This window comes from Rhea americana, unplaced genomic scaffold (genome assembly GCF_003343005.1).
Source record: "Rhea americana isolate MKP2758 unplaced genomic scaffold, rheAme1 scaffold_168, whole genome shotgun sequence".
NCBI lineage: Eukaryota > Metazoa > Chordata > Aves > Rheiformes > Rheidae > Rhea > Rhea americana.
Genome location: NW_028185794.1, coordinates 158,789 through 186,241, shown reverse-complemented (window position 1 = coordinate 186,241; position 27,453 = coordinate 158,789). Strand labels below are relative to the sequence as shown.

The 27,453-nt window shown below is 44.7% G+C and overlaps 1 protein-coding gene across 3 annotated transcripts in view; it reads left to right on the top strand.

Moving 5' to 3' along the window:
* The window catches only part of ALPK3 (alpha kinase 3), a 34,160-nt gene that overhangs the window by 264 nt on the left and 6,443 nt on the right, over positions 1-27,453 (top strand). The window contains exons 2-6 of one of the 3 annotated variants that reach the window (XM_085300688.1): positions 9,370-9,408; positions 12,721-12,842; positions 18,849-18,966; positions 19,964-21,026; positions 24,663-26,514. In XM_085300688.1, coding sequence (XP_085156814.1) covers positions 9,370-9,408; positions 12,721-12,842; positions 18,849-18,966; positions 19,964-21,026; positions 24,663-26,514 — 3,194 coding nt within the window. The other 2 variants (XM_085300687.1, XM_085300686.1) reach the window with 2 other exon arrangements.

Genomic DNA, 27,453 nt, shown 5'->3' with positions numbered 1-27,453 from the left:
CGGCGCCGGGGCTTGAAGCGCCTGAAAGGGGATCCCGGCGGCTCTGCCGTGGTGCCCGGGCTCCAGGGGCTCGCAGGCGGGAGGGGATAACTCCCTCGCCTCGGCATTTAGTCCTGGGAGCTCTTAGTTTTGAGTAAAAGTACTAGAAAAGAGGCTAAAACTGGAGAGCTGTGAGAGCTTGGGGGGTGGCGGGAGGCAGCTGGGGTGGCGGAGCAGGGTTTGAGGCCGCTGCTGGCTGCGGGAAGGAGGTGCTGACGGAGACTGGGATTTCAGAGAAAGGTAGAGAACTCTGACTACTGAGTAATTAAAAAAAGAAAATAAAAAGACCTAAGAGATGGGAAATAAGGAAGAGTTGTTCAAAAATAATTCAGAGGTGAATTGGAAGTGGTAAGGCATATTTATGCTGCAGAATAGGAAAACATTGGCTCTGTTTCTTGATGTACTGTGCGAGGGGAGCAAGCTGGCGTGATCAGGGATTTCTCCCCCCCCCCCCCACTCCCCAAACTGTGAGGCGATGCTTCAGTGTAAAACAAACTGATACGATGATTGAACTTGAAATTGTATCACAATCCAGAYGTCTTTTCTTTCCGAAGACGAATCGTCCCAGCACACAGAACTAGAAATAGCRTGTCTGCAATCCGCTGGAGGCTTTTTCCAAGATTAAAAAAGCAGAAGAGGGGGGAGCTGTATTGATGTTGTGGGCTTGGGTTTTCAAAAACGATTTAGTGCTTGTTTGCTCTAGCCTRGAAGAAGAGGACTAGCTTGTCGCTTCCCAGAAAGGGGATGTATTTTTGTTTTTGTTGCTGGGGCAGAGATTGTCACTGTTGTGCATCTTTCTATAACAGGGCAGGTATGTAAAGTTGACTATCTTGCTGTAAAATCCTGATGGACACTAGYTTCTGTGTCTCTTCTTACTTTGGTAAATACTCAAGTTAAACTTGCGTACTGGATACTGCACTGACTTCCCTGGCTTCATTGTAGTGAAGCTGCTTGTGTGTTATCTATGCCAGACTCTAAGCAAGAGGCCTGGTGTGTGTGCGTGCCTTATCTTATTGCCAAAAAGGTATTTCTACAATGCAGATATGGACTAAGTAGTGATGGGAAGTRTATTCCTGTGTTAGAAGTGGCCTTAGGCAGAAGGTCTGTGGTAAGAATAAAGTTCTTCTCTCATGGGAGAAATTGTGATAAATACATTCACAACGTAGGCTGAGGTTATTAAATACAAGGAAACGTGCCAGTGAAAACAAAGGCACTGCTAATCGATTAATCATGCGAAATAAAGCCTACAAACTACTTAGAATTCACTGTTYCTCAACTTGTATGCTCTTAAAATGAGTGTGCCTTTTCCTGAATGATGTTTTGTGAGTGATTGGCTTACAGCATGCCAAGGATTTATGTCTGAAAGAATCAGAGATGTGAAAATAAATAGGACCAAAAAAGATAAAGATGCGAACTATGAAGTCGGATGTTCAAGCTGGGGCRATGCCAAAGTTAAGTTGCTTAATTCAGAACAGAATCACAGAATGGGTAAGGAACTTTTGTGCTTGTATCCTATTGTGCAAGCTAATTACATACCAAGACATTATCAGCGCCAGCTAATGTTCATAGAGTGTCCACAACTAATACGTGACCTCAGACTATACTTAATGCCAAAAGGAAATCTGTAATGGAGTACAATACCTTCCTTGTACAGATTTAAARAGTCCTTAATAAATAAGCTGTTGAGGCCTTTTAGTAGCTTAAAGTTTGTCTCTCTTTCCTCCCCCCCCCCCCCAAGTATGTTCACATTGCAGCTTTAATGGATTTGCTCATAAAGGAGGGTTCATAGCTCCTTCAGGTAACATCTCCAGTGCTCTAAACTGGGTTCTCCAAATCCTGGAAAACTTGTTCATGGCCGCTGAGGGAAGTGCCAAGCAATGTGGAGCTCACGTGTTCTGGATGTGTTGGCTCTGCAGCTCAAGCACAGTAAATCCAGCCTGTGTCTGCAAGGCTCTGAGTCCTGAACATCTTGAAMTTGTTATACTAGTACTGTATGGTAGGTGCACACCTATCTCCAAGTATGAGACCCTTATGCTTTTGAAGATGAGGGTGTATTATGTTTAATCCACAGTAGATTAATTTTGCACAAGTTTGGCCAATCCCCTTTTCAAATTGTTTATGAATTTGGCCATCAAAGCCTACAGCAAGGCAGTTTCATTTTGCCTGGTAACTTCAGCGGCTGCCCCTTTTTGTTGTAAGCAGCAGTGATAGATAATCTCTAAATAGCAAAATTGACTTTTTTTTTTCCTATTCATAACATGACTTCCAGTTTCCCTGACAAAAACGGAAGGAGTGATGTAGAAAGGTCTCATTCCCTGGATGGTCCTGGATGTATCTGCAAGTGCTGAAGATTGCTGTGGAAACTTGCAGTAAACTGTATTATTGTCTGTGATGCAGGATAAGGGCTTGAATGAAATGGGGCTTTTTGTCATATAGTTAAATAATGCATCCTAATAATGCTGAAAAGCATTGTAAYGAGTGGAATTGTATAGCAAGACTTTCAGAAAGCAATCTAGTTTAATGAAATGCAGAAACATCTGGAGAGCTTCCATGGGAGCATTTGAAAAGCAAGATGAGTGAAATGCAGATAACATTCAGCAGTTTTCTTTAATGCAGAATGTGTTTGAATTTGAGTTTGAAGCTAATAGAAGCAGAAGACATAAGATGCAGATGCAGAATTGGAGGCTGCTGTGGTGGTTGGAAAGCAAAGCGGGTATTCTGATCTGAAGAAAGTGTTTTTTCAGGCTTCTCTATTGCTGTCRTATATATTTATAGAGTATGTTTAACTGAAGTCTTTATGTCCACCCTCTTCCCCCTGTCTCAGAACAAAGCACTAGAAAGTGAATAGTGACATGGCAGAGGTACTTAAAGGCATGGAAATGCCTTTATGAACAGAAACTGAGATTAGAATTTCTTACTTCTGATGAGCCTCATGGGAAAGTTTCATTTATTCAGTTGTGTTAATGAACTGTGTAGAAAGAGTAGCCTGGATGGTCTTACTTTGTCTCCTTCTGTAGGAGGAAAGGGATATTATGTAGATAGAAAGGATACTATCTTGAAAAMCAGTACATGCTTTTCCTGATTTTTAACTTGTAGAAATTGGCCATAGTACCGTGGAGGCCAAAAGATTAGAGGTGTTGAAAATTGTCATGTAGAGAGCATCATCCCTTATTACCAAGAGTATTGAGGATATTTACTTTTTGTGCCCTTGGGAGCTGCTATTTAAGAAGAACCTTTCCCTTGAAACAGGTARAGGAAAGCCAGGAATTTACTGTCACTGAACTATTTTTAATATACCTTACAATGGACAATGTAAGTGGCAGGTACTGGACTTGGTGACTTGCCTCTGCCATGGCAGTTGGCAGGTTTTTCAAAATTCTTCTATCTCAAAGCGTTCAGCTACAGTTACTTCAAAGYGAGAACAAAAGCTGCCAGTCCTGTCCAGAGTCTGCCTCAGCTGCATTTGTGGCCCACAATTTTAAGATAGCTCTTTTAGTACGCTTTCTGTAAGAACTCTGAGTTTAGAGAGTATCTAGTTCAGAGATACAATTTTATGTGACAGAGGCTTCATCTGAGTCCTAGACAAATTACTCTGTTGTCCTAGTGTGAAACAATTTGCACCTCTMATCTAATGTAGGTATCTGCCCCAAGGTCCTGCTAAACCGTTGCCTCCCTGCTTGAACATCCTACTGCTGTCTTAGCTTCATCTATGTGGATATTTATAGAGTATAGTGACATTGCCTCTGATCTCTTCTAGGACAACTGGCTTTACTTGTGGCAGCTCAGCTCAGGAGAGTGCAATGATTGTTGTTATTTTTTTCTTAAGCATCTGGCTCTTCTGGCTAAGAACCATTCCTGATCTTGTATCTATTATGTTGCACGTAATATCAAATGAAGGTGAAAGATCTGTTGGTATAGTCAAGTGAGATCAAGTGAGCTGAAAACACAGTTGTCCTTAGTTCCTGAAAAGCCTGCTTAGCTTCTCGTTCAGGGGAAGTCTCTCTTCAGCAGCTTTACACCTGTAACTTCTTATGCAACCTTGCTTTTGCCAGTAAGAGGTAAAAATCTCTGATAGGAAAGCAACTGAGACATCCGAGGGAATTCAGTGTTTCTGTCTTGTCTGACCAAAGCATCTCAAACCCTGGAAGAAGGCACGCCTGGTACTTGTTCAAATGGCAGAAGTAAATGTATTAATGGGTTAGCCCCTGGTCTGTAGGCTGTCTAGGTATTGGTAGGCTATTGGTATAACTGTTTGCACAGTGGTGTCCTGTTTGAATGGGACTCCTTGGCAGCTTTATGTCATGAATAATAATCCCAAGCTGCATTATCTGCTCCCTTTCTAAAGCGCCGTGACTGTATCAGCTAGAACAAGTCAGATTGATCTGAGTATGGACTGATAGATCAAGGTGTGGAATTGGACAGAGTGCGCTTTGTGACTGCTTTTAAAATGCAAAAAATACATTGCAGGTGTGAATTTTGCTCTTTTCTGGAACCATTATAAATAGAGATGTCTTCCAGAGACTGGGATCCCTTGGTATTGCTTGGAAGGGAAGTGGCATGGTCTCATGTGAAATAGGTATCTCTTGTGCCACAGCAGAGGCTATTTCCAGGGGATGGGATTAAAATTTGCTCTTATCCTCACTCCATCTCAGCTAGAGAAGGGAGGTCTCAGATGAAGGGGGCTGCTGTAGTCTTGCGCTGATTCACACTTAATAGGCCAATCCAAGGAGTGCAAAGTAGAAGAGCTGTTACAGAGACAACTATATTTTCACCTTGCTTATTTTCCAACCCAATAAGCACAGTGAGTTCAGTGAGATACTGGAAAGATGTCAATTTATCTGAGCATCTTATTGTATAATATTTGCTTTGCTTTCTGTTGTATTTCCTAATTCTTTGATTTCTTTCAGCTAGCTACCAGGCTAATTTGGACCACAGAACCAGTAATACCTTAGAGTTCAGTTACACGGATCTGCATCATCTTCAGCATGTTAGAGGTTGATACAAGAACATATAACTTTATTTATTGTCTATCTTCTCTGTTAATGAAATCTAGCTCTAAATTGTTTATAGGTAAGTTGATGTTCATCTCAGCTCAAAGTGAATTACCTGCAGGAAAATGCCGTATTTTTCCAGCTGTAACATCAATTCATTCTGTGACCTTGACAAGTAAAGACTCAATACATCCTTTTTCCAGTCTGTAAAATAGCAATGTGTCTTGTACAACTCCATAGCACTCATAGCTACTCTGTCACAAGATTGCTGATAATTATTGCCACAGTATATGAAATACGAACACATTTGCTCTGTGTGTGCATGAAGTGCTTGATAAGAAGTGAGGCACATGGCAGGAAAGAAGCCTTAGGTATAACCACACATACATGAAGGCTTCACTGTTGGTTTTTAAATTCTAAAATGGTTAGCTACTGACAGCTGAGAAAACATTCGAAGTGGCTTGTGTTTGTCTCAAGTAGTGTTAACCTTGGAGGTGGAGAAGTTCATGTGAAATCTTATCCCTAAAAGTCTGCATGTGCAGAGCATGCCCAATAATATCATGGATCAGAACGCTGGTAGTGGGGAGAGTCTGCAAAGGGCTGTCAGGGTGCGGCCTCTGTCCTGCTCTTAAGATGGAAACACTGCCCTGTTCTTGGCGAGTTCTTGATCTAAGGAGCTTTTGGCCAGTAATGCTTCTCTAAAAACATAATTTAGAGTTCTCAGTCTTGCTGTCATTGACACGTTTCTCTGTTCTACTTGCTGCCTTGGGCAGCTAGTGTGGCTCAATCAAATTTTTATACCGTTAAGAGCTCTGAAATGTATTAATGTTTCTGCAGTTCAGTCAGATCAAGCACATGTACTTGTACACGTGAGTAGGGAGTCGTCGTGAAGTGTATTTTAGTGTCTCCTAAGCCCCTGTAGACTTCCATATGAGGACGTGAGTTGGAAGGAGAATGACTTCTTTATATGAAGGGGAAAAGAAACAAGGAAAGAATTTCATGCAGCAATTGCATGAGAGGGCTTAGAAAAGCTACTGRGTTTAAAATCTGTATGTTTTTAAAGCAATTAACTTTTCAACATAAATGAGGTGATGTACTGGCAAAGGTCATCAACTTGAGCAATATTTTTAGTGATTAAAAAGAGAGTATGCATGACAGTTCTGCCTCCTACCTGTGCAGCAAGGCTGAAATTCAGCAAGTGCATGGAAAAATAGAGGAAAGATTGTCTTAATTTCAAAGGAAAATTATGAMTAGTTGAAGAGTTAAAAGCTATAAGAAGATGATAAATGCCTGTAGAAGTTTGAAATTATCTRATGGAACAGAATTTAAAGAAGAGTTCAGGGAGGTAGAAGCTGTCCAGAAAAATAGTGGAGGGGTATAATTCTCATGGTCCAGTGAAACAGCAGTTAGTAACCAGATCAGTATTTTTATGGCTAGCTTTTGACAAGCTGCTGTTCACTTCCTAGATACCCAGGGTGGGTTTTCTTCCACTGATTTTAGGCATGCTAAGAGCAGACCTCACTGAGCTAACTAGCCAGAGCTCCCTTCCTCCAATGGAGGAAAAACTAACACCTTTAGATCTTGATTTACCTGCTTTAGGTGCAACATTGAGGATGAGATGAGTTGCTATCTTGATCCGTTGATTATAACAGGCCCCAAGCTTGCTCAGAAGAGAGAAATCCTCTGCAGATGCTGCGCTTAATTAGCTGAATCCTGTACTCTGTACACTAACAAATCTCTATGGAGAATTGAGGGTACGCTTTGAGCTTGAACTGTTAGTATCCCAAACTAGGCACACTGTTGCTGGGRCATCTGGCATGCCTTGCTTGGAAGTCCCAGCTATCCAAATCAATATGTTGGTTTAGAGCCTGATGTAGATATGTTGGTGCAGCCCTACATGGGGATACTGTGAACTTAATTAAAAGGAGGTGAAACGCCAGCTGCTTGCAGGCAGGCCTGTTTCATTTAAAGCTTTTGGAATTTGATCTTCCTCTCTCTGGATGTAAGTCTCTAATCTGTAAAAATTCTGCTTGTCTCCTTAGAATATTGAGGTTAAATTTGAATTAGTACTTGGGCTCTTTGTGTCTGTTTTTGTGTATGATAACATCAGGGCACCTCARGAGACGATCAGGCCAATATTCAGCATTGTGTTTCGGGATGTGCGGCGAATAAAGACTGGGTTGTGTGCTCAGCACGGAGAATTGAAAAASTACTGAACAGTGTTTAATTACACGATCACTGAACAGCGTTTAATTACATGATCACATACACGAACACTAGGGAGTTGTGATACAGGCACCCTTTATTCAGGCTCTTGTCTTTTGAGTGATTTACTTTGCAACCAAGAAAAGAGTCCTTTTCATTTATCTTATGCAAGTAACCATCATTAAAAAAAAAAAAAAAAAATGCCTATGCTAGCATTCTCCAGCAAGCGTTTTAGGATATTCCTTCTTAGCTCCATGCTGATCAGTAAGGCAGGTAATGCAAGGAAAGCCTTGTAATTCTGGAAGAGACTTGGTGCTCAAAGGGATGCCCCAGATGCTGGGGCTCTGCTGGAAAGGTGAAGGCTGCAGGTTGTCTGTTACATTAATTTGACTTCTCCAGTGAGCCAGCACAGTGCATACTGAGTTGGATCAAGGAGCGGATTGCAAGTCTGTCAAGGTTAGTATTTTATTTTCCAGCCAGACAGCTACTGATCTGCTCATCCTCTGGCTGCCTGAACACCAGTATTGGCACTGGGGAGCGATCAAGATTGTGCACCTGGAGGTGGAGAGAGTAAAGCTGCTGCCAGAAGGGCAACTGCCACCCATCTTTGTTTGGGTTAAAGCAACTTCTGAGCAGCTAAGACTTCTGTATTCCCCTGTCTAAACTGTCTTAGTTTCTCTGATCTGAAGGAGAGGAGTTAGAGCTCTTCAGAGGTTTTTTTTGTGCAGTAAAAGTTTTTGCGTGTGCAATTACTTGTTTAAAAAAAAAATCAACTTGAATACCTAGTACTTTTTCCTGCTTTTTTTAGTTCTTCTAGTCATGTGGATTCTGCTTCCACAAGTGGAAGTGCTGCATATTTGACAGGAGCAGTTTTCAGAAACCCTCTGCAGTCGTTTTTAGGACAAGACTTTGAGTCTTGCTGATTTCTGGGCTCTGTGCAAGTCCCAGTCACACAGATCTGGTCATTTCATATCTGATTGTGGTTAGAAGACCTGGAGACATGAACCTTTCTTGCTTCTTCATGCAGTCTGCTATAGCATTGTCATAAAGCACYAGAGAAGTTTGGTTGTTTCGTAGTAATCTAAAGTGAACAAGCTAAGATKTTTTGATCCATCTGCTCATACCAATGTGGGCGTTGGATTTCCTGCAGAGAATTCCCTAAGAATATGTCTACGCCGTGGGTCACTTCTGAGGCTATATGGTGAGATTGTAGCATAGACACGACTAATGTATATCTCAGTGTGATTAAATCATTCAGCTTGGATGCTACCRACTAGCTAGTACCTGGTTAGTTTTACGCTTCTGATTGCAATGTAGGTGAGCTTGGGCATAGTCTGCTGCAGATCTGTGCTGAGAGGTTATTTCCTACAGCCTGCCGAAGGCTGCTGCCATAGAATGGCAATGTGACTGCTTGGCTAGGGGCACGAACCATCCCTGGAGATGGTTCCCAGGGAGAACTGGCTGCCACTGGTAAGTAGCTCATCCGATGGGTGTCTCAGATGTAAATCTTGGCATTTCATTTTATTTTCTGAATTGGTTAATGTTGTGACATGTTCCTGCAAAGAGAACAAAAACTATAGATTCCTGTAAATCTTTTTTTTTTTTTTTTTTTTCCTAACCTAAACTTTAATGATTTGATTGGCAGGCTGGAAAGCAGTATATAAAGACTGGGGTGTTTTCAGCTTCTCCAAAAGGCTGATACCTCTGAACCTCAAGTACAGGGTGTGACCAACTCAGGCCACCTGCTTGCCAGCAGAGAAATGAGTCTGTGGTGGTCTGCACTTCTGAGTGCCATTTAGTTGAACGTCTCCGGAGTGAAGTTGCCTGCTTTGTGCCCAGAGCTGCAGATGGTGCATGGAAGGCTCAGGTGCTGCTTGAAAACCTACTTGTATAAATGTCCTTACATTTATTCTCGATGGTTAACGACTGTTTCAATTTTACAGCCTTTGATTACCATTTACAATGCAGCTTGCTYGTCCTGGCAGTCAGCCTGAGTAAGGCAGCTGTACCTTATTTTAATAGGAAGTCTGACCTGTGCAAATCGACTCATCATTAATGCATCTCTATAATGGTTTATTTCTGCTCCTTTCCATGCTTTTCTGTCTAATGGTTTTGTATGCTGTTTTTTGCTTAGCTTATCAAGCAGCAGATTATCTCTCTCCAGTTTAGGAAGGTAAAACTACATTGCATTAAACTTCTCTGACCAAGCACTTTGCTGAATCTGACTGCATGTGATTAATCTGTAATGCTTTGGTACTAATTAAAAAGAGCACTGAAGTGATGTAATGGCCTTATTCTGCATGATTGAATCTCTAATACTTGCTTGAACTGCAGACAGTAAAATGAGTGTTTGTCATAAATCCTGTGTCAGGTGCAAGACATATTCATCTTTCTTAGCCAAAGGATGGGTATACAGTTTGATCAGCTATTTCTTGATATTAAAGTGAGACTTCCATACAGAGATGCATTAAAAATTAGAACATGCAACTGCACTGAGATGCATTCAGAGAAGAAATTTTCTCCTTTCCCCACCACCCTGTGCTTTATCATGAAGATTCTCCTTCCTCTGGACTCTGCACTGAACCACACGTGTGCAGTCGGACTTTGCCTCTGGCAAAATAGCACATTTGGAAGTCAGTTGGCATTACTGATTTGCTGCAGAAGCAGTTAGAGGATTGACTGTGGAGAGAAAGGCCTCTCCAGGATGCTCCTGTAGTTCTAGAACTGTTAACCCAAAGGTAAGGAAAAGAAAATGGTGATGAAGCTGACACTTCTCAAGTCTCATTCTCTTGAAGATTGCTTTTGTATGGAAATCCCTCTTTAACATATTAAGGCTACTGAATTGCCAGCTGCCTCCTCCTTGGCTGCAGGGCTTTTTCTGCAACTGAGATGCAGTTTCAGGAAGGCTCAGAGGAACAGTGGCTGCCACCTTATATCAGTTTTCCTGAATGCTCTGAATTACTGATTTAGAAAGCAATTTGAATTGGACAGGTCTTGTTGCTGCTGGAAGAAGTCAGCTAGGAGCTGCACAGTGCTGCAGTCTCTAAAACCTGCCTGTGATTAATACAATGGTTTCTTTGAAAGATTAAATTGACCTTCCAAGGTTTTCTGTCAAGTGCATGGAGTATATTGGGCAAGTTTTGTCTGATTCTTCTGCTATGCCTGCAGAGTCCCCAGCCTCTGGTGACACTGCTTTCCAAAAACATTCAGTAGCCTTTGCTATATTTCACCCAACTCTGGGGTCTGCACTGAATAGACTAGACTTATTCCTGGTGCTGCCTGCTGATATCAGTGGCATGGCACTGAGGTTAAACTTGGTTCTGAGTGCAACTATGTGTGTGTATCACTTTTTTTTTTTTTTTGATAAGATGCTGATCATGCTACTCTCTTGTTGGGATATGAAATGTTAATTGATGCTTTGGAAGTGCTAACTTCACTATATGGATCTAAAAGGCATTTACTGGTCTGAGGCTCAGAATCTGTATTGATTGGGCCATCAAAACCTCACCAGTAGCTGCCTTGACACCAGATTGTCTGCCTTGCTCTTTGGAAGTGGGAAGTTTTTTCTCCTGGTTGCAGTATGGAAAGGTTTCTTTGATTTGAAACACCTATTGGCTTCCACAGCCCTCTGCTGGCCCTGTGGTTGCATGGGGAGCTGCTTGGCAGGACCAGATTCCTGGGGACTGTTGACTTCTACAGAACAGTCTTCAAGCTGTGGCACCTGCTTTTTACCCTCTGCCCCATGCGTGCRTTTGTATTAGATGATGTTTATAACCCTTGTTCAGTAGCTGAGGCAAGTTTGCAACAGCCCTAGCTGCTATCCCCTTTCCTTTTCGTTACCCAACRAAAATGGTGCTGACGAGTTGGGTGAGGCTCACGCTGCATCCCAGTTGTTTGTCACCCAGGGAGTTCACCTCCCTGGATCTGTTACAAACTGAGGCTAGCAGGAAGCCAGAGTGAAAATCATAGCACCGCACCTTTCAGGTAAGTCTTCTGGGGGAGATGAAACAAGAAGCTTCTGTGCCTGAAGCGATCCTGGTGCTGTTCAGCCTTGTGTGCAGTTCAGTCCCTGCTGCAGTGCCTGTCAGTGCACCTGGCCTGGCTGCATTCATGCTGAGAAGTGTGGKTTTTTTTCCTCCATCCTCCCTCCCCCCAAGACAAGTCTGCTTTCTGAGCAGGTACAGCATGAGTAACAGCAGTGCCAGCATCCTGCCTGTGAGTTGGGGGCTGCTTTGAGGCTGGGATCCTTCTTGCAAAGCACTCACTACATGCTAAGAGCTCTTCATAGTGGAGCTGTGTCAGGAATGGTTTGGGGGTTTGTTCAATCTCTTGCATGTCTGTAGGAGCTGATCAYTTGTTCAAGGAATATGTCTTTCATTGCTGATAATGGTGTAAGTAGAGCTGCCAGCTAGCAATTCTATGGCAATTTTTGCTCTTTCTTTGAAGGTCTTAGYACATGAGACCTTGGGTTCATCTCCTAGTATAAACATACAGCTTTTTAATTGCAGAAAGAAACCTAAAGAGAACATGCCCTTCACTTCCAAGGGCTTCTGAGCACTAGTCAAATGAAGACCCAACTGGGAGATAAATCCTTTTTCTTTCTCAAATAAAGTCAAGGTCTTCTGGGGCCTCTTGGTGACACTTTTCTGTCTACCAGGGTTGGCAAGTGCTGCATGAATACAGTGATTTAGTGCTATCCTTGAGTAGTACTTGGAAATCTAAGATCCATTTTATGAACTTCTGTGACAGTACTGGCTACTTGGATAGTTCTGGCTGATGTCCTGGCCTGAACTTCAGGGTCAGTGCATGAACTCATGGTGTGAGTGGYCTGTAATACCTACACGCAGCAGCAAGCAGTGAACTGCTGTCAGCTTCACATACAGTTCCTAAGCTCGGGAAGGTATAAGCCAGGATGCAGGTATTCTTCAATAAGCTGTCCCCGAAGCAGGGGAACACTTTGAATTCAAGCTTTTAAAGAAAGCCATGTGTCAAGGAGCCATATTTAATTCATACTTGGCCTGAAATCCTAATATAAATTTTTCACAAATAAAATCCCAGTGAATGTAACAATGCTTGAAGCACTCGTAGAGCCGTACCAGGAATATGAAAGTGAAGCTGACTGTGTTAGTGTCTTAAATCAAGACTGCAAATTGATCAAAGAAATGCTTGAGTGTAATTTGGAATTAAATTGCTCTTAACAATTATTTCTGATAGCATTATAGACAAAGGAGATGTCTCCAAAGTGACACTTTAAATTGACAGTGTCATTTTAGGAGTGAAAAAACGTCAAGTACCATCACACTACACTGGACTTGCGAAAAACCTAATGTTGCTCTGGTGGGAGGGAAAAAGGGCATTTAAAACAAGAATGCTTGACCATGGGGAGCAACACAGATAGGCCTCTGAGACCAGATAGAAAGGAAGGGGACCCTTTGATTTCTTTCTAGGTTCTTCAGCTCTAAGAAATACTTCTTGAATCTTCCAGGAGCACCTTCTGCGCAATCATTTCTCAGCTGACGGAAGAAACCCAGCCACTATTTGAAACCACTATCAAATCCCGTTCTGTGTCCGAGGATTCTGATGCTAAATTCACGTGCATAGTGACAGGTAACTGTCTTCAGCGAATAACCTGGTCCTGCCTCMTTTGCTGGACTTGTGCTAATAAAACTCCAGAGCAAGGAATAACAAGACAACACACAATTCCAGTGTTGTCAGACTGCCAAGTAWAGGTTCAGCAGTTGCATGATGATTTCAGCTTAAATTTTAAAGAAGGGGGGGGGGGAGCACCTGAGACTGTAAAGAAGCAGAGGTATAACCTAATGTATCACCCCCATCCCAAATTTAAGAACTGAAAATGGAAAATGCTAATCACTACTTGGGCTTATAACAATTTATTGTCCTCCTCTAATTTCTGCTCCTTCTCTAATCATGGATTCTATAACTTGGAAGTGTGCAGCTTTGAAAACTAAAGCTATCATATTGGAGCCAACTTTGACTCTCATTGGCTGTAAGTGGCTAGAGTGCAGCTGGCATTACATATTGATGATAGGTCTGAATATCTGCACGTCTGAAATAAAAGCCAGCTTCTGCCCAGTGTGCTAAAATSTAACCTTGAGCAGGAAGGGGTCTGGCCAACAAGACGGGTAAAGGGGAGGTTGAAGGAGATTGTTCGTACTATGCCATTGTAGTGATGTGGCATGGCAGCATTGATGTAAAGGCAAATAACTCTTTTGCCCGTGGGCTTTTGTTTTTTAAGTATAGAGACTCTAAGGCCTCTTCTTTGTAGTATCTGTCTGTTTAAGACACTGTTGATCCTTCCTGATGTTGCACAGGATATCCATTCCAGCAAGCTACTCTGTGAGAGATGTTAGGCTAAGTCTAAGTTTTGGAAGGAGGAGGGTATCTTCAGTGAACCTCTGCCATAAGTACCAAGCCATTCCTATGATTCAGGAAATCTAGTATGCCATTGGAAATATGCTGTAAATGAGTTATTAACAACAGCAGGCTGAAGCCCTTCTGTGGGAGCTGCCAACTTTGAATTCTTGGCTCTTCCCATATAGGCTCATTTGTCAGAGGTCTGACTTCGTGATCTTGTAGGGGTGCCACTGGTGTATTGAGTTCACTGACTACTTAACTTCAACATACCATTTCTGATTCCYAGAGCAAAACTAGGCTGCTAGGGAGATGCTGCCAAGCTATGCTGTTCAGCCCTTCATTAGAAGGGCTCAGTCAACTAAAGTTATTTAAATGGAAAAGCTTTTTACATATTGTGCAGTGGTGTGGAACTCACCAACACTGTGTATTGTACAAGCCAAGAATCTTAGAGGTCAAAAAATGACTCATGTTTAGATATGTTGGAAACTCCTGAGCAATAGCAAATATAGTTCTGTCTCTTCTACCTTCCCTTGCCTGAAAGTGTAGAACTGACTCAAATCCAGAGCTTCCCTCAAAGACATACGATAGTACTGCTCTCCCTCCCAGGATTTCTTGCCCCTTTTCAAGCACCAGTCCTGATTTATCTCACTGACTTAAGTCTTTGCTGACTGCCTCTTTGGGTTGACAGTTCCTTCTAACAAATGTCATCTCTTCCAAAGTCCAAATGATAGCATTGGGTCCATGTGGGCTGTGTCAGCACAAGAGGCCCATGTGTGCAGATGAGCTCTAGTTCACTGTTAGACTGGAAGGTAGCTCATGGAGAAGGAAGTGCCCTGCATATGCAACTCTAAAATGCTGTGTTTGCTCTTAAGAGGAGATGGGAGAGATACTGAAGTATCTGGTGCAAGGCTTCCTTGGCAGTAGGAAGTAAAGGCCATTTCTGTGTTCTCTCCAGTACCTCTCCCTGGAAAAGCTGGAGAAGCTCTTCATTGTATGTTGTACAGGAGACATACTGCCAAGGAGTAACCACCTCTGCTTGTAYCAAATTGAAGCATCAGCTCCTAGAGATGAATATGGTCTCTGTCTGGTCTGTCGTCCTTCCTGCAGTTCACCCTTGCTCTTGGCAGGCAGGCACCCAGCTTTGGRTGACGTGCTGGTGCTGTGTAGCATATAGTGATTTCTTACTCCATGAAGTGCAACACTTGACCTGATACTGGTCTCACCATTTAAGGTGAGGGAAAATGTCAAATGAACATCTTCAGCCTGATGCACTTTGCAATATTTTACACTAGTAAACTGAACTAGAGGAAAGTTTTATGCACTTAAGTAAATAGATCCACAAAACTAGAATTTTGATAGAAATGTCCTTAAAGACTGTGCCTTGCGATCAGTTTGAGAATTTCTTGCATGTGGTCTTGTGGACTCTCCTAGGAGCTTGGGATCTATTTGGGAGAGAGGATCAGGAGGTGGAAAGTCAGCTTCAGTTGCAAAATCAAATCAGTAGTTCAGCTATCCCCCTCTGCCATGATTTTTACATTCATCTGGAATATATTACAGAAAGAAGGGAAACACATCCCTGGCCAGTGACCAGGAGGGAACCAGCATGAGTCCCGATGCTTTAGCTTGGGTTCAAGGATGCTTTGGATCATAGACTTACATGAGACAAAGGGTAGACTGTCAACTGCTGCTGTGGTGACTCTCAAGCCCTAAATACACATACATGACCTACAAGGACATTTTAAAGTCTTCTGCTTCTTGTTTGATAATGACAGTTACATGCAGTTCCACCTTGGTGAATCAGTGACTTGCTGGTTGCTTTCTAGGAAGGCAGCAAGATGCAAATGTTTGAAGACCAAATCTCCAGAATGTGAGCCGGGTGCTGCAGACAAAAAGTGTCCACACAGCTTGTGCAGAGCAGAAAAGGAAAACCAAGGAAATCTGTGTGATTGTTTCTAATCTGGTTCCATTTTTACAAAATTTCAAAAGCCCCGCTCTTACCTTCTGCCTGATAAAATCAAAAAAGTTGCTTTAAACAGAGTTTTTATGGGTGATTTTGGATGGCTATTGCAAGAATTTGTTTTGCATAAAGTTTGAGAAGCCTTCAAAGTTTTTGAGACCTTAACAGCTTGAGGAGAAAGAATATTTGATCTAWATTCAGCAGTTTCTCCATGGAAAAATCCCTGCTCAGAAAAGTCTCTCTGGCTTTGCAGTGCAGCAGAGGACAGTGCCTTGCTCTCACGCTGAAGTAATGCCTCCGGAAGACATACTTCCCAAAAGCTTTTGCTAGGCCTGAAGACACATAGGAAATGTGGTGGGAGCCTGTCCTCCTCCCCAGGAATGCAAGGCATTGCTCTGTCTGTAAACGTGGGGCACTTGCTGGTGAACATAGGAGACCAGCTGCTGGCAAATCTCTCTCTGCACCAGCTGCACGGGGGGTCTGCAGGAGTGACAGATTTCAGAAGGACAAGTGCCCAATTTATGAATGGCTGCTGTGCTTGCAATGTGCTTCTGTTTTGTCCAGACATCCAGTGCCTTGTAGCGTGGTGGTGCCTGGAGACTGCCATAGGCTCAGCCACCTGGTCCCACCAACTTGCTTGAAAGCAGCCGATCACATCAGCTATTAAGCTGGGGATGTCGCAGCCGCTATCTGGCCCTGACGGTGCTGCATACATACTGGGAGTTAAGCTTATCCCCAAACTGGAGGAATTTTTTTTAGCAAGGCAGCCTGCAGATGGATGCCTGAGCCAGCAAGGCAAGTGGCGGCTCCCCTCCCCGCTGGTGTTTGGGGCATGCCAGGGAGTGCAGCAGCAAGCCTCCTCCATGCTCAGGCATCTCTCTGGCCYCTGCTTGGCTCCGGTTACAGTGTCTGAGGAGGAGCGGCTGGTGTTCGAAGGCACAGGAATGCTCTGGGGCAACTGCTGTTTCTAAACTCTGACCAGGCTGTGCACAGAGCTGGGGAAGCCTTTCCCTGGCCCTCTGTGTGCAGGTTTCCAGCTGGTGCTTGCCTGTAGCTCCCTTTTGCTGCAGGCTGGAGATTGCAGCAGGGACTAGTCCCCGAGCTAGTGCTGCATTAGCCCCTGGCAGGAGGCAGGTAGCCTCATGGATACAAGTGCAATGAGCAATAGAGAGTTTAAGCTTAAGAGCAGGAAAAGTCTTTCACTGAGGCACTGCACAGCTATAGAAATTGCAATTTTCTCTGGCAGATGACAGCTAGGAATGGCAATCAGCTGCAGAGGCCATGGGGGGACATCACAGGGCTTCTTGGAAATGATACRCTTGCATTTCCTAGAAAGAATTGCAGTGATGGCTATTCACAGGATATTAGGAAAATCTACTTACCAGTTAGCTGTGTTAATGACCATGGAGGCCTCCTGAAGGTCACATGTGCGGAGCAGCACTTGGGAAGAGCAGGATTGCCCTGGACGAACTGCGAATTGCACATGGAAAAACTACAAGGAAGATCAGTGCTATTTGTGGTCTGTAGGATGAGAACCTCACCTCTATCCAAACCAGAGCTGCCAATGGCAGCAATGCAGAAGTGAATGAGAGGGTGAAGGAGGTAAGAGGTATGGGCAGTAAGGATGGAGAAGGTATACATCAGAGGCAATGCGAAGTAAGGGACCTCAGTGAGGAAAGGTGGAGGATCAAGCCTAATCAAGGCGGTTTTCTGGGCTACAGGGATGATTGTTCTCCATGCCTGAGATAAGAGCAGGACAGGAAAAGTTATCTGACTCTATGGCCCCAGCCCTGTCTGGTTACAGCAGAGTAAGTCCAAGCATATAAGGGGCCAGGGACCAAAAGTGCAGACAGGAGAGAAAAGCAAATAACATGTGGGGAGGAGGTTTGGTATGTGCTGCTTTAGCTCGTTCTGGTCAAAGGCTTTCTGAATCAGCCAAAATTGGGGCTAATTCTTGCTGATGAGTCTTTGCTCCCTGTCRTCTCACTCCTGCTACAAGACCTTCATGGGAATAGATGTAAGCTGGGCTTGGGCTTTGCTGCAGGTTGCCAGTGCCTCTGCATGGTGCAAATAGGAGAGTCCTCACTATGGAGATTAAAAGGCTCCTACCCAACCTTGAAATCTGTGGATGGGCAACTGGTAAATAACCAAATTAGTTAGTGCCCTGTCCCTGCCTTCTCAGAACTTGTGAGCCATTGGGTCTAGACCTTTTGGATATTCCTAGATAGCCATTGCTGGATCATTTCCAGCACATCCCATGAATCTAGCCACTGTTCCCACCATCTTCAGGAGTGTTAGGGCTGACATGGAGACTTTGGAAGCTGGAGGTGCCAGCCTCCCTCATTCAGCAGAACATAATGTCAGTAAGGGCATTTGCATGAAATGAGCTTCAGGTTCCTACCTTGGGCTTTGAACAACTGTTGAACACATTTATTTAAGTTGGGATATGACCTGATCATTGAAACTTGTATCCTATGTCCTTAGGGTCAGCTTATCTGTGCTGGGAGCCCTGTCTGAAATACAAGAATCAATGGTGGGCTGCTTGCTTGAGCAGTTTTCAACCTGAGAAACAGACAACTTTTATTCTGAGTTAGAGCTGCTGTCAGTGAGAGATGAGGACTGTGGCTAGCTCTCATCAGTGTGGGGCATTCTGGTGATCCACCACTGCCTATGATGGGGGAGGATGTGGCTGTATGCCTAGCACGCTGGCCAAGCAGTCACACACATCATGATGTCATTCTACTGAAAAGGCAGGTGACATCTGTTGTCAAGTGACATTTGTGGGACACCAAGCTGGCTGTGATGCAATCAAGGTTGCTTCTGTTCAATGGAAACTTTGGAATCAGTTTACAGACTGACCCTTAGTGAAATGTTGTTAGCTCCACAGACGGGTGAATGCCTGTTTTCTAACCTTAGGCTTAATCTCATCAAAACATGCCTCTTCGTATAAAAGTGACAGTGCGCTCACCTTCTGCTTTGAGCCAGTGTTACAGGAGACGATCGCGTGATCCACTGCCCTCTGTTCAGGAATGAAGTGCTGAGATTTTTTTCTCAAAAATAGCCCTATTCCTAGGAGCGATAAAAGATTTGGATAAGCGCATCTTGTTTCCAATCACAATACTTTTCTGCTGTGTGATTTAAAGAGTGGAATGAGCCCAGAATAACGTATATCCTACTCTGCCAGAGCTTTTCCTTTTACTATTGATTCCTTATCCCTGCAAGACCAAGCTTGTGCTGTTGTTCGTAATGTCCCACGCACTAACATACTGCTTCCTCTCCAGGATACCCACAGCCAGAAGTGACCTGGTATAAGGATGATGAAGAAATGGACCGCTACTGTGGTTTACCCAAGTATGAAATTTTCCGTCATGGAAATCGCCACACCCTGCAGCTGTATAAGTGAGTAAAAAAAAATGGAGAGTAGTGGATTTGCTGATGGGAGCTTTGAGTGTGTTTTCTTTACTTGGAGAAGTTGGCTGTCAGCAATGTTCCCCCTCCAGGGCCAGTGCTAGCTCCCATTGCCATGTAGCTATGCAGACAAGGCTGTCAGCTTCTTTTAGCTTTGAATGAAGGCTGCATTTGTGGGGAACCAAGTACACTATGTCCCCAGCAGTTTGTCTCCTGAATTTCAGATGACACACTCTGAAAGTGCAGGATATTGGTATTGCTAATAGTTTGGTGATCCTAGAGCATGGTGCTAATAATGCCGAGGTCATGGGTTTGATCCTCATATGGGCCACTCGTTTGGGTTTGACTAGATGATCTCCAGAGGTCCATTCCAACCTTACCAGTTCTGTGATTCTGTGATCCTTGCAATTCTAGCTTGGGCTTTTCTGCTACCCCAGGCACACTCCAGATTTTCATGAGTGTCTAGCTGATCTGTTGCAGCAGTAGGGAGTTCCTTGGGTAAGGAGTCCTGGAGGGGTGAAGTGGAAGTGGTGTGGATGTGCTTGCATCTGTGAAGCAGGGCGGGAAGGCTTTGGCAAGGCAACAGGGTGGAGTAAAAATAGAAATGTAAGAATCAAACTTAGCCAGTGGAAAGCTGAGTGGGGAAGGTCTTACAGAGGGATGTGGCTGACAGCACTCAGAATGCCTGGTGCTAGCTGTTACTCTTTCATCACAGCCCTCTGCTGTCAGTGTTACAGCCCAGGGGGAACAGAGCACTGATTTATGTCCATCTTGCTTATCTGTTAGTGCTGAGAACAAGTAGAGGCCTGTGAGGGAGGCCAGTCCCAGCTACAGGTCTTCAGATCTACTGCAGGTACCTCAGGGCAATACCTTCATCTTCTGGACACTCTTGAGCAAGAAGGGGGAGAGCATGCATGTGTCTGTGTGCAGCTGTAGTGCCTTGGGGAGGGAGGAAGGGTTGGTCTCATGCAGAGTTTTTGGTTTCCAGGTGCAGAGAGGAAGATGCAGGTATTTACCAGGCCTCAGCTAGAAATAACAAAGGCATTGTATCCTGCTCTGGTGTGCTGGAAGTGGGAACCATGACGGAGTTCAAAATCCATCAGAAGTGGTTTGCCAAAATTAAAAGAAAAGCTGAGGAAAAGCTGCGAGAGATAGAACAGGGCAAGAAACGAGGGAAAGAAAATGTGGAGGTGGAGAAGTTGCAGAGGATGAGCCCCGATCGGCTCCAGAGAAAGCGGAGGCTGACTAGGGATCTGCATTTCTGGTCAGGAACCTCCTCACGGGAGAAAGAAGATGTGGTAAAAGTACACGTTGCTGATTCTCAGTCCAGATTACATGAGGATATTGCTGAGCCAAAGGAATCATCTGTAAATGCAATGACTGGCTTTTCAAACAAATTGATAACACCTTTGAAAGCAGAAGTGACTGCCAATGGAGATGTCTCTTTGGAAAGTGGGGAGGAGAATGGGAGCAGCTTTCTTGCATACATCTATGAGACAGTGGAGGACCTAAAAGCCAAACCCATGGCCAAAGACTCTGCTGCTAAAAAGAAGAAAAAGGTAATGGAAGCTCCAGCTGCAAAACAGGAAGTTTTAAAGAAAGAAGAAAGTGGAAGAGCTAAGGTGAACCCCTCATCAAATCCAAGGTTTGCCCCTCCTGTCCCCTTGCGCAAGAACACACGTTTGAGGGTGGCAAATGATCAAGAGGTGGAAAATACTCCAAAAATCAAAGAATCTGGAAAACCTACGAATCAGGATGCTAAAACTAATGGGTATCAACAGGGCTTGCCACCTTCCAAGGGTGACATGCACTTTTCTTTGAAAGAGATGTATTTCAATAATCAAATGAAAGCCCCAGGGGGGAAGAAGGAGGCTGGAGCTGTGGAAGAAGCTGTGAATGAGGCTGTGCTGCAGCCTGTGGACRCCAGCAGGCAGGCAGAGAGTATTTCATCTTCCTCAGAAGTATCAAAGACAGGACATGCCTCATCTGAGGGACAGAAAGGTCAGCATAAAGAACTGAAGTCAAAGGAAAACAAAGCCGCTGATCCACAGGTAACTAGACCAGATAGTAGCCAACAGGGGGATTGCGACCAGGAAATATTTGTGCTGCCAGACACAATTGCGTTGATTGTGCTGCCAACCCTGGGATGCTACATGGTCCTCAAGGGACCTGCTGCCGAGACTCTCCTCTGGCAAAAGCACCTCCAAAAAAAGGCTTGCTGGGCTGTGTGTGCCTGAATAGCAGGGCTTCCGTCTGAACACCCCATCTCTGAGTAAATGTCAAATGAGGTGGTGAGGGGAGATGTACGTCAGGGACCTTCAGCTGAACAGCTGGTCTCTGAACAGGCTGGCGGGTGTTGTAAGCTCTCCTATTTAATCGGCAGGCTGACCTCATGCAAGATGTTTCCAAATCAGTTAAGCAGCGAGCACTGAATGACTATTTATAGCTGGGGGTGGATGCCTTGTGCGTACGATGCGCAACAAGACTGATGACATCTGTTCAGTTTAGAATTTGAGCCTGAGCTTCAGCCTGACGCATTTAATGAGCCCCCTATGCAAATGAGTGCAGCATGCCAGGTATGCCACGTGAGCGCTGCTAGGCAGGGCTTTGAATTTTGTTTACAGTTCAACATGTATACAGTAGATCTGGGCTTTTTTTTTTTTTTTTTTTTTTTTTTTTTTTTTTTTTTTTTTTTTTTTTTTTTTTTTTTTTGGCTCTTCAACTGTTGGAAAAGGGCTGCTGCAAGACTCATTGTGGGGATGCAGAGCCAGAGTGCTGCACCTGCTCCTGACTCTCTCTCATCAATGTCTATTTTTGTCACTTAACCTGAAGCATTTTCCATGAAAATACTAGACTGGAAGCTACCAGCCTTTTTGCCCCTCCCGGCTCTTCTTTTTCCTTTTTTCTTTTTGTCAGTGACCCCTGCTGTGGTAAAGGATTCTCCGAGTCCGATTTGCAGGTGCTGTCAGGAACTGACATTTGAACAATGGTAGGTGCACGCTTTCAATAAAGACCAAAGCTATTAGAGGAGCACTCAAGGCACAGAACCTCTCTCTTGTGGATCACTCCCTTGGCAGGTAACACAGTACTTCAGGATAYGAAAACATCCACAGTGTGAGAGGTGGGACTAAAGGGGGTGCTCCAGTGAAAGAATTTCCTCTCTTTCTCTTTTAGATTTCTTTGTAGGTGCACAGCCACCGGTAGGCGCACGAGTTATTGGTAAGAAACCTGCTGTGTTTTACAGTGAACCAAGTGTGTCTGGGTGCTGGACTCATTGCAGTGTAGCACTCTGAAYGCATCTTTAACATGACCCATCAGCATCAAACATTGTTGCATAAATTATTGCTGAGCATGCAAGACTATGCAAAAGCAATTCTTCTCTCTTGCATTTTCATGACCCTTGCTCTTAAGGAGAGTCGGACTTGTTGGTATACAGCAGCCAGGCTAGGGCTGCCATTCCTAAGCCTGGAACTTGTATGAAGGTTTTTTCTTCTTAGAAAAAGCACTCATAGAGGGAAATGTTAACTTGTCAGTTAGCATGCTTTGTTGTAGACAAAAGCAGTCAGGCATATGTATCACCAAATTAGCCATTTTTAAAGCTGGCTTCAACTGCATTTGAGAATATTTACACCATGCAGTACAAGAGTTGCTTGGCTTTTTTKTATTTAATCTTTTCCCCAACCAGAAAGGCTCATAGCATAGGTGTTTTCCTGGCTTTGGTACCAACTTGACCTTGTGTTCAAGACTTCTCTTTTGATCTGGGTTTATCTATTGCAGAAGGTCTCTGCAAAATGCCAGGGTCTAAATTTCCTCATGCACAAGGGCAGAGTTGAAACTGGGTTTGGATCAAGATCCCTCTTGCAGTAGTTCTCGTACAATTTTGAAATTAATCTTTTAATTCCATTTCTTCTTTATGCCCCTTGTCTGGCTGTTTCACAGTTACTTTAGGACAGATGCTGTGGTCCTCTAGAAACCTTTTCTGAATAAGCTTTAGTTCCTGCACCCATGCTAAGCAAATTTGCCTTCAACGCTAAGTCCTTTTCAGCTCAAGAGATGTTCTCATTAAGCAGCACCGTCATACAGGGATAGCTCTATGTATTGAACCATTTCTATGAAGCACTAGCCTTTTCTGTCTTCTCTTCCTTTGGGTGCTGTGGTGTTAAGCTGCTTTTCTCTGGCCAGAGGGGCCAAGGCCTGGACGTGCCGTTAGGTTGGGCAGTGTCTACACCCATCCCTTTCCATGCCACTGAGGACCAAACACTGCAGTAAACCCCTGGGTGTTTTCGTTGCATGAAGCCCATCTTTCTGCGTCATTCCTTCACTAAAGAAAACCTTTGAAACCTGGGCACTGGGATGCTCAATGCTGTGGCACTGAGCCCTTCAAAGCGGCTTGGGTTATGTGACTCCAGGGGAGTAGCAGTGGGTAAATGTGGGCTGCCTATCCAGCCATATGAACTGGAGCCCTCTTGTGCCTGTCCTGTGTGCAGAGAAGCCACTCAGCCTTTGGGGTTCCTTGAGYCTGCCAAGGAGGCAGACTTGAATTTTATGTGTAGGAATGGCCTCTTAATACCAGTCCCTCCCATCCCCATCCTTAGTATTCACATAGTTGTCATAACAGATGCTTGGAGAAGTGCTTGCTGAGAGTTTTCCTGTTTTCTCCAAGCACTTGAGCTAAGCTTATGTGCCAGGAAAATAGAAGGCCTGCGTGCCACAGCGCACTTATCCCATGAACCCCATTTTGGTGACATAAAGCATAAGACAGAGATCTTTAGGAGAAAAACTTTAGCAGCAGGTCCTCTGGGATGTTCTGCCTTGCAGCTGCTCTTGCTTAGGGGAAGGGGAGCCTTTTCCATGCATGCATCACTCCTGGTGCGGTTGTCCCAAAGTTGCTAGCTGAGCATCTGTCAAGTACAACATGTATGATCAGTATCACTGCCTCTCCTGAGCTTTACCCTACAAAAATACGTAGTGCCCCTTGGCTGGATGATTTCACCATATCTTCTTGGGATGAAGCTCGGTTGTCACAGTGGGTAGCTCATTGAAATGTCTGCTGGGATGCAGCTGTAGTCGGAATCATTTGAGCTTCCAGAACGTCAAAGAAACAGGATGGTAGAATAGTACAGATAACGTTATGGTGTGCAGTTTCACTATAAATCATTTGGGCAGCCTCATCCAGATACTATGTGACATGCTGATCGTACCATCTCAAGATGAAGATTGCAGATATATTCTAGCAGGAAGACTGAGTCTTAAAAAAGAGCAAGAAAATTATACAAGGCCTCAGCAGTGGCTGGTGAAAACAGGGAAAATTTTGCTGCTTGGGAAGGAGCCATGTAGGAGGGGATAGAATTAAAAGCCATTGACTTTTGGGAAGGTAGATCAGCCTGCCCTGTTGTGCACAACCAAGATGTTGGAAAGCAACAGAACTGGAGGTGCTTAAATAAAAAGCTGTTTTATGCCATATGACAGCAAGCTGTGGGACTCACTACCACAGATGCTGGTAAAGCCACGAGGGACTTGATGTTACATGAATTTTGGAGATACCAGGTTAGACTAAGTGAGACTTAAGATTCAAATAGAGGCCAACCACTGTGATTTAGTATAAGGGAGCCATAAGCACCACTGCATGGAAGCAGGCAGTAAAATAGTGTTCAATTTCCATTTTTACTTTTTTTTTTTTTTACTAGGTTGCAGTAACAGTGGGACAGTCTGCTAGTGACTTCGAACATCCAGTGTCTGGTCCAATGGTAGACACTGGTCAGCAAGCCAACAAGTGTGAGGAGTTCAGGAAAGAGACGCCCATCTGCCAGGAGACCAAGGAGTCTGGAAAAAGGACAAACCCTAGGCTGAGACCTCAGGAACCACCAAGGCCACCAGCATCTGCTCCTGACCACACACAGCATAGCAAGGAGCATCCTCCTTCTTGGAAACAAGCAGAAGGACATTCCCAGACTCTCGAAGATGGAGAGACCCAACAAAGACTGTCAAATCAAGAGAACAAGAGCCAAGTTGAAAAAGAGCCATTAATAAACCAATTGAGTCCTCCAATGCCTGGAGATAATATTCCTCTTGAGCAAAGTGCCCATCTGACGGCAATAAAGCATGAGGAGAGCAAAGAGGCAGGAGCACAGCTGCCGGGGAGCCAGCCCCAGGCAGAAGCAGAAGGGAGCTGTGCAGCAGAGCCATCTCCTGCGGTTGCAGGCGGGGAGGTGGGAGGGACGCCTTTGGTCCTTCAGGAGACTGAAATGTCAGCTCCTGTTTCAGTCCAAGCTTCCAAGGAAGAGCCACTTCCTGCTCCTGCAGCAGGGATGTTGGAACTTCAGGAAGCACCTACTACAGCTCACAGCACCCCAGAGAAAGAGACTGCAGTAGGGGGAATCCCGTCAGGAGCCCAGCTGCTGCCAGATGTGAGCAAAGAAGTGGAAATCAAAACGGCAGATGAATTTGCCTTGCAGGAGAAGCTTCCAKTGAGGTCTTCAGGGGAGGAGAGTGCCAAACCAGTGCCCCTCGGACCTCAAAGGAAGGAAGGAAGAGAGCAAAGAGCTGCAGCTCCAATCCAGGAGCCAGCAGCACCTTCAGGCACTTCTGAAGGAAGCACCGAGGTCCAGCCACAAGTGCCACTGGTTCTGCCGAGTCCTGAGAGACCTCAGGAGGTGCCTTTGGAGGAGAAGATGCAACACAAAAACCTTGTGTCTTCCTTGAAGAACTACCTACTGCTGCTTTTAAAAATGTCAGATAGCAGTAAGGATGTCATGAAAGATGACACTGACCGCAATGAAGAGGAGCAGCCTGCTGTGGAGGAAGCAGAACTCCCAGAAATTGGCATTGCAGGCCTGAGCCCCCGAACCTCAAGGAGAGTTTTGGAGAAGGTGCAAAACAATCAGCTCTTCCAGACAGCAGAAAACTTACTTCTGACTCCCAGGACATCCAGGCGGATCACGGGTATGATCAATGAGGAATTCGTTACCAGCAAGGAGATGCTGGCTTGCAGGCCTGTGCCACCAAAAAGACGTACCAAGATAGCTCCTGAGGTGGAAGGGCCACCCCAAYTCTCTGTGCCCTCTATTGTAGTGGGCAGCATGCCAGTGTTAGGAGCAGAACAACCTCCTAATAATATTTCTGATTTGCATCCAGTGAGCTGTGAGAAAGAGAGCGCTAGTGACCCTCTTGCGATGCTACCTTGTGCCACCCCAGAGGAGCTTGCTTCTGGAGCGCGACGCAAAATATACCTGCCAAAACCCAAGCAGGTGGTGGAGGAAGAGGATGCAACCCCAGAGAGCCAAGGACATTTGAAAAGTCCTACTGTTTCACCACGGCAATCCAGGAAGAATGCAGCCCTATTGCAAACCCATGTCTTGGCTCCGTCCCCCCCTGCAGAGCAGCGCTCACCAACCCTCATGAGAAAGATGGCCATGTTGGAGGTCCCTAAGCTGTATGAGGAGCCCACAGGTGACAACAGTAGTGACCATGAAGTCCCAGAAGATGCTAAGCCAGAAGTACAGCTGGCAGAGTCCAAGAAAGAAAATAACCCATTTAAAGGTAAGAAAAGAAGTAATTTTCATCTCTGGACCCTGAAGTAGCCAGATGAGCTATGCTGTAGTAGCATGTTTCCCTGTTGCCTACAAAGGGAGCCTGGCCAACCGACGTGGTCTTCTGGCAGAGCCCTCTGTGACAGCCACCTGAGGCCATGCGAGTTTTGTGCATTGGCAGGATTTTCAGCATCAGTTTTTAGCTGTTGGAAAGCCAAAAGTCCGCCCCAAATATTTTCAGAGTGAGATGTAGCCAGGTAAGATGGGCTGGAGAGAGCGCTTTTGTGTGAAGCACAGAAGAAGCATGAGCATGACCACTGCAGAGAAACCACTAGGTTCTACTGTGCCCTGCTGGGGTTAGTGCAGAGAAGGCAGAGGAAGGCCAGAGAAGATAGTGCTGATACTGGCTGTCAACACAGCCTGGGTTTCACTGTCCAAAGTAGTTTCATAATGCTCTTGTTCTTGGACTGCCTGTCTCAGTCCTTGCCATGTAGGTGTGAGCAGGGTGCATACTCCTTTTCCACTTCCATGATCTATGTTAGTTTGATCCCTGGTGACACTGAATCAGAAGAGGGACAGTCTGGATGCTGGGATGCTTGCAGGAGGCAGGCAATATGCTCGCGGAAATCAGTATTTTCACAAGGGTAGGATTAACCTTGACAAATCCTTACTTCAGGGAGTAAATGTTTCCTTCTACATTTCCTTCTACATTCCTTGTTTTTCTGCATTGCCTCTTGTTGAGTCCAATTAGGTAGTACCATGCTGCACTGCTGAATTCATTTGTACTACTTTTATTCCATTGTATTTATCCAAACAGAGCTCTGAGACCTTCCTTGTGAAGAGTGTGTTGATGTACATGTGGTACCCAACACATAAGTCCTAAGCAGCAGTGCTGGGGCTGGCTGGCTTGTCTCCAGAGCTGCAACCAGCATTGTGTATCTCACCATCG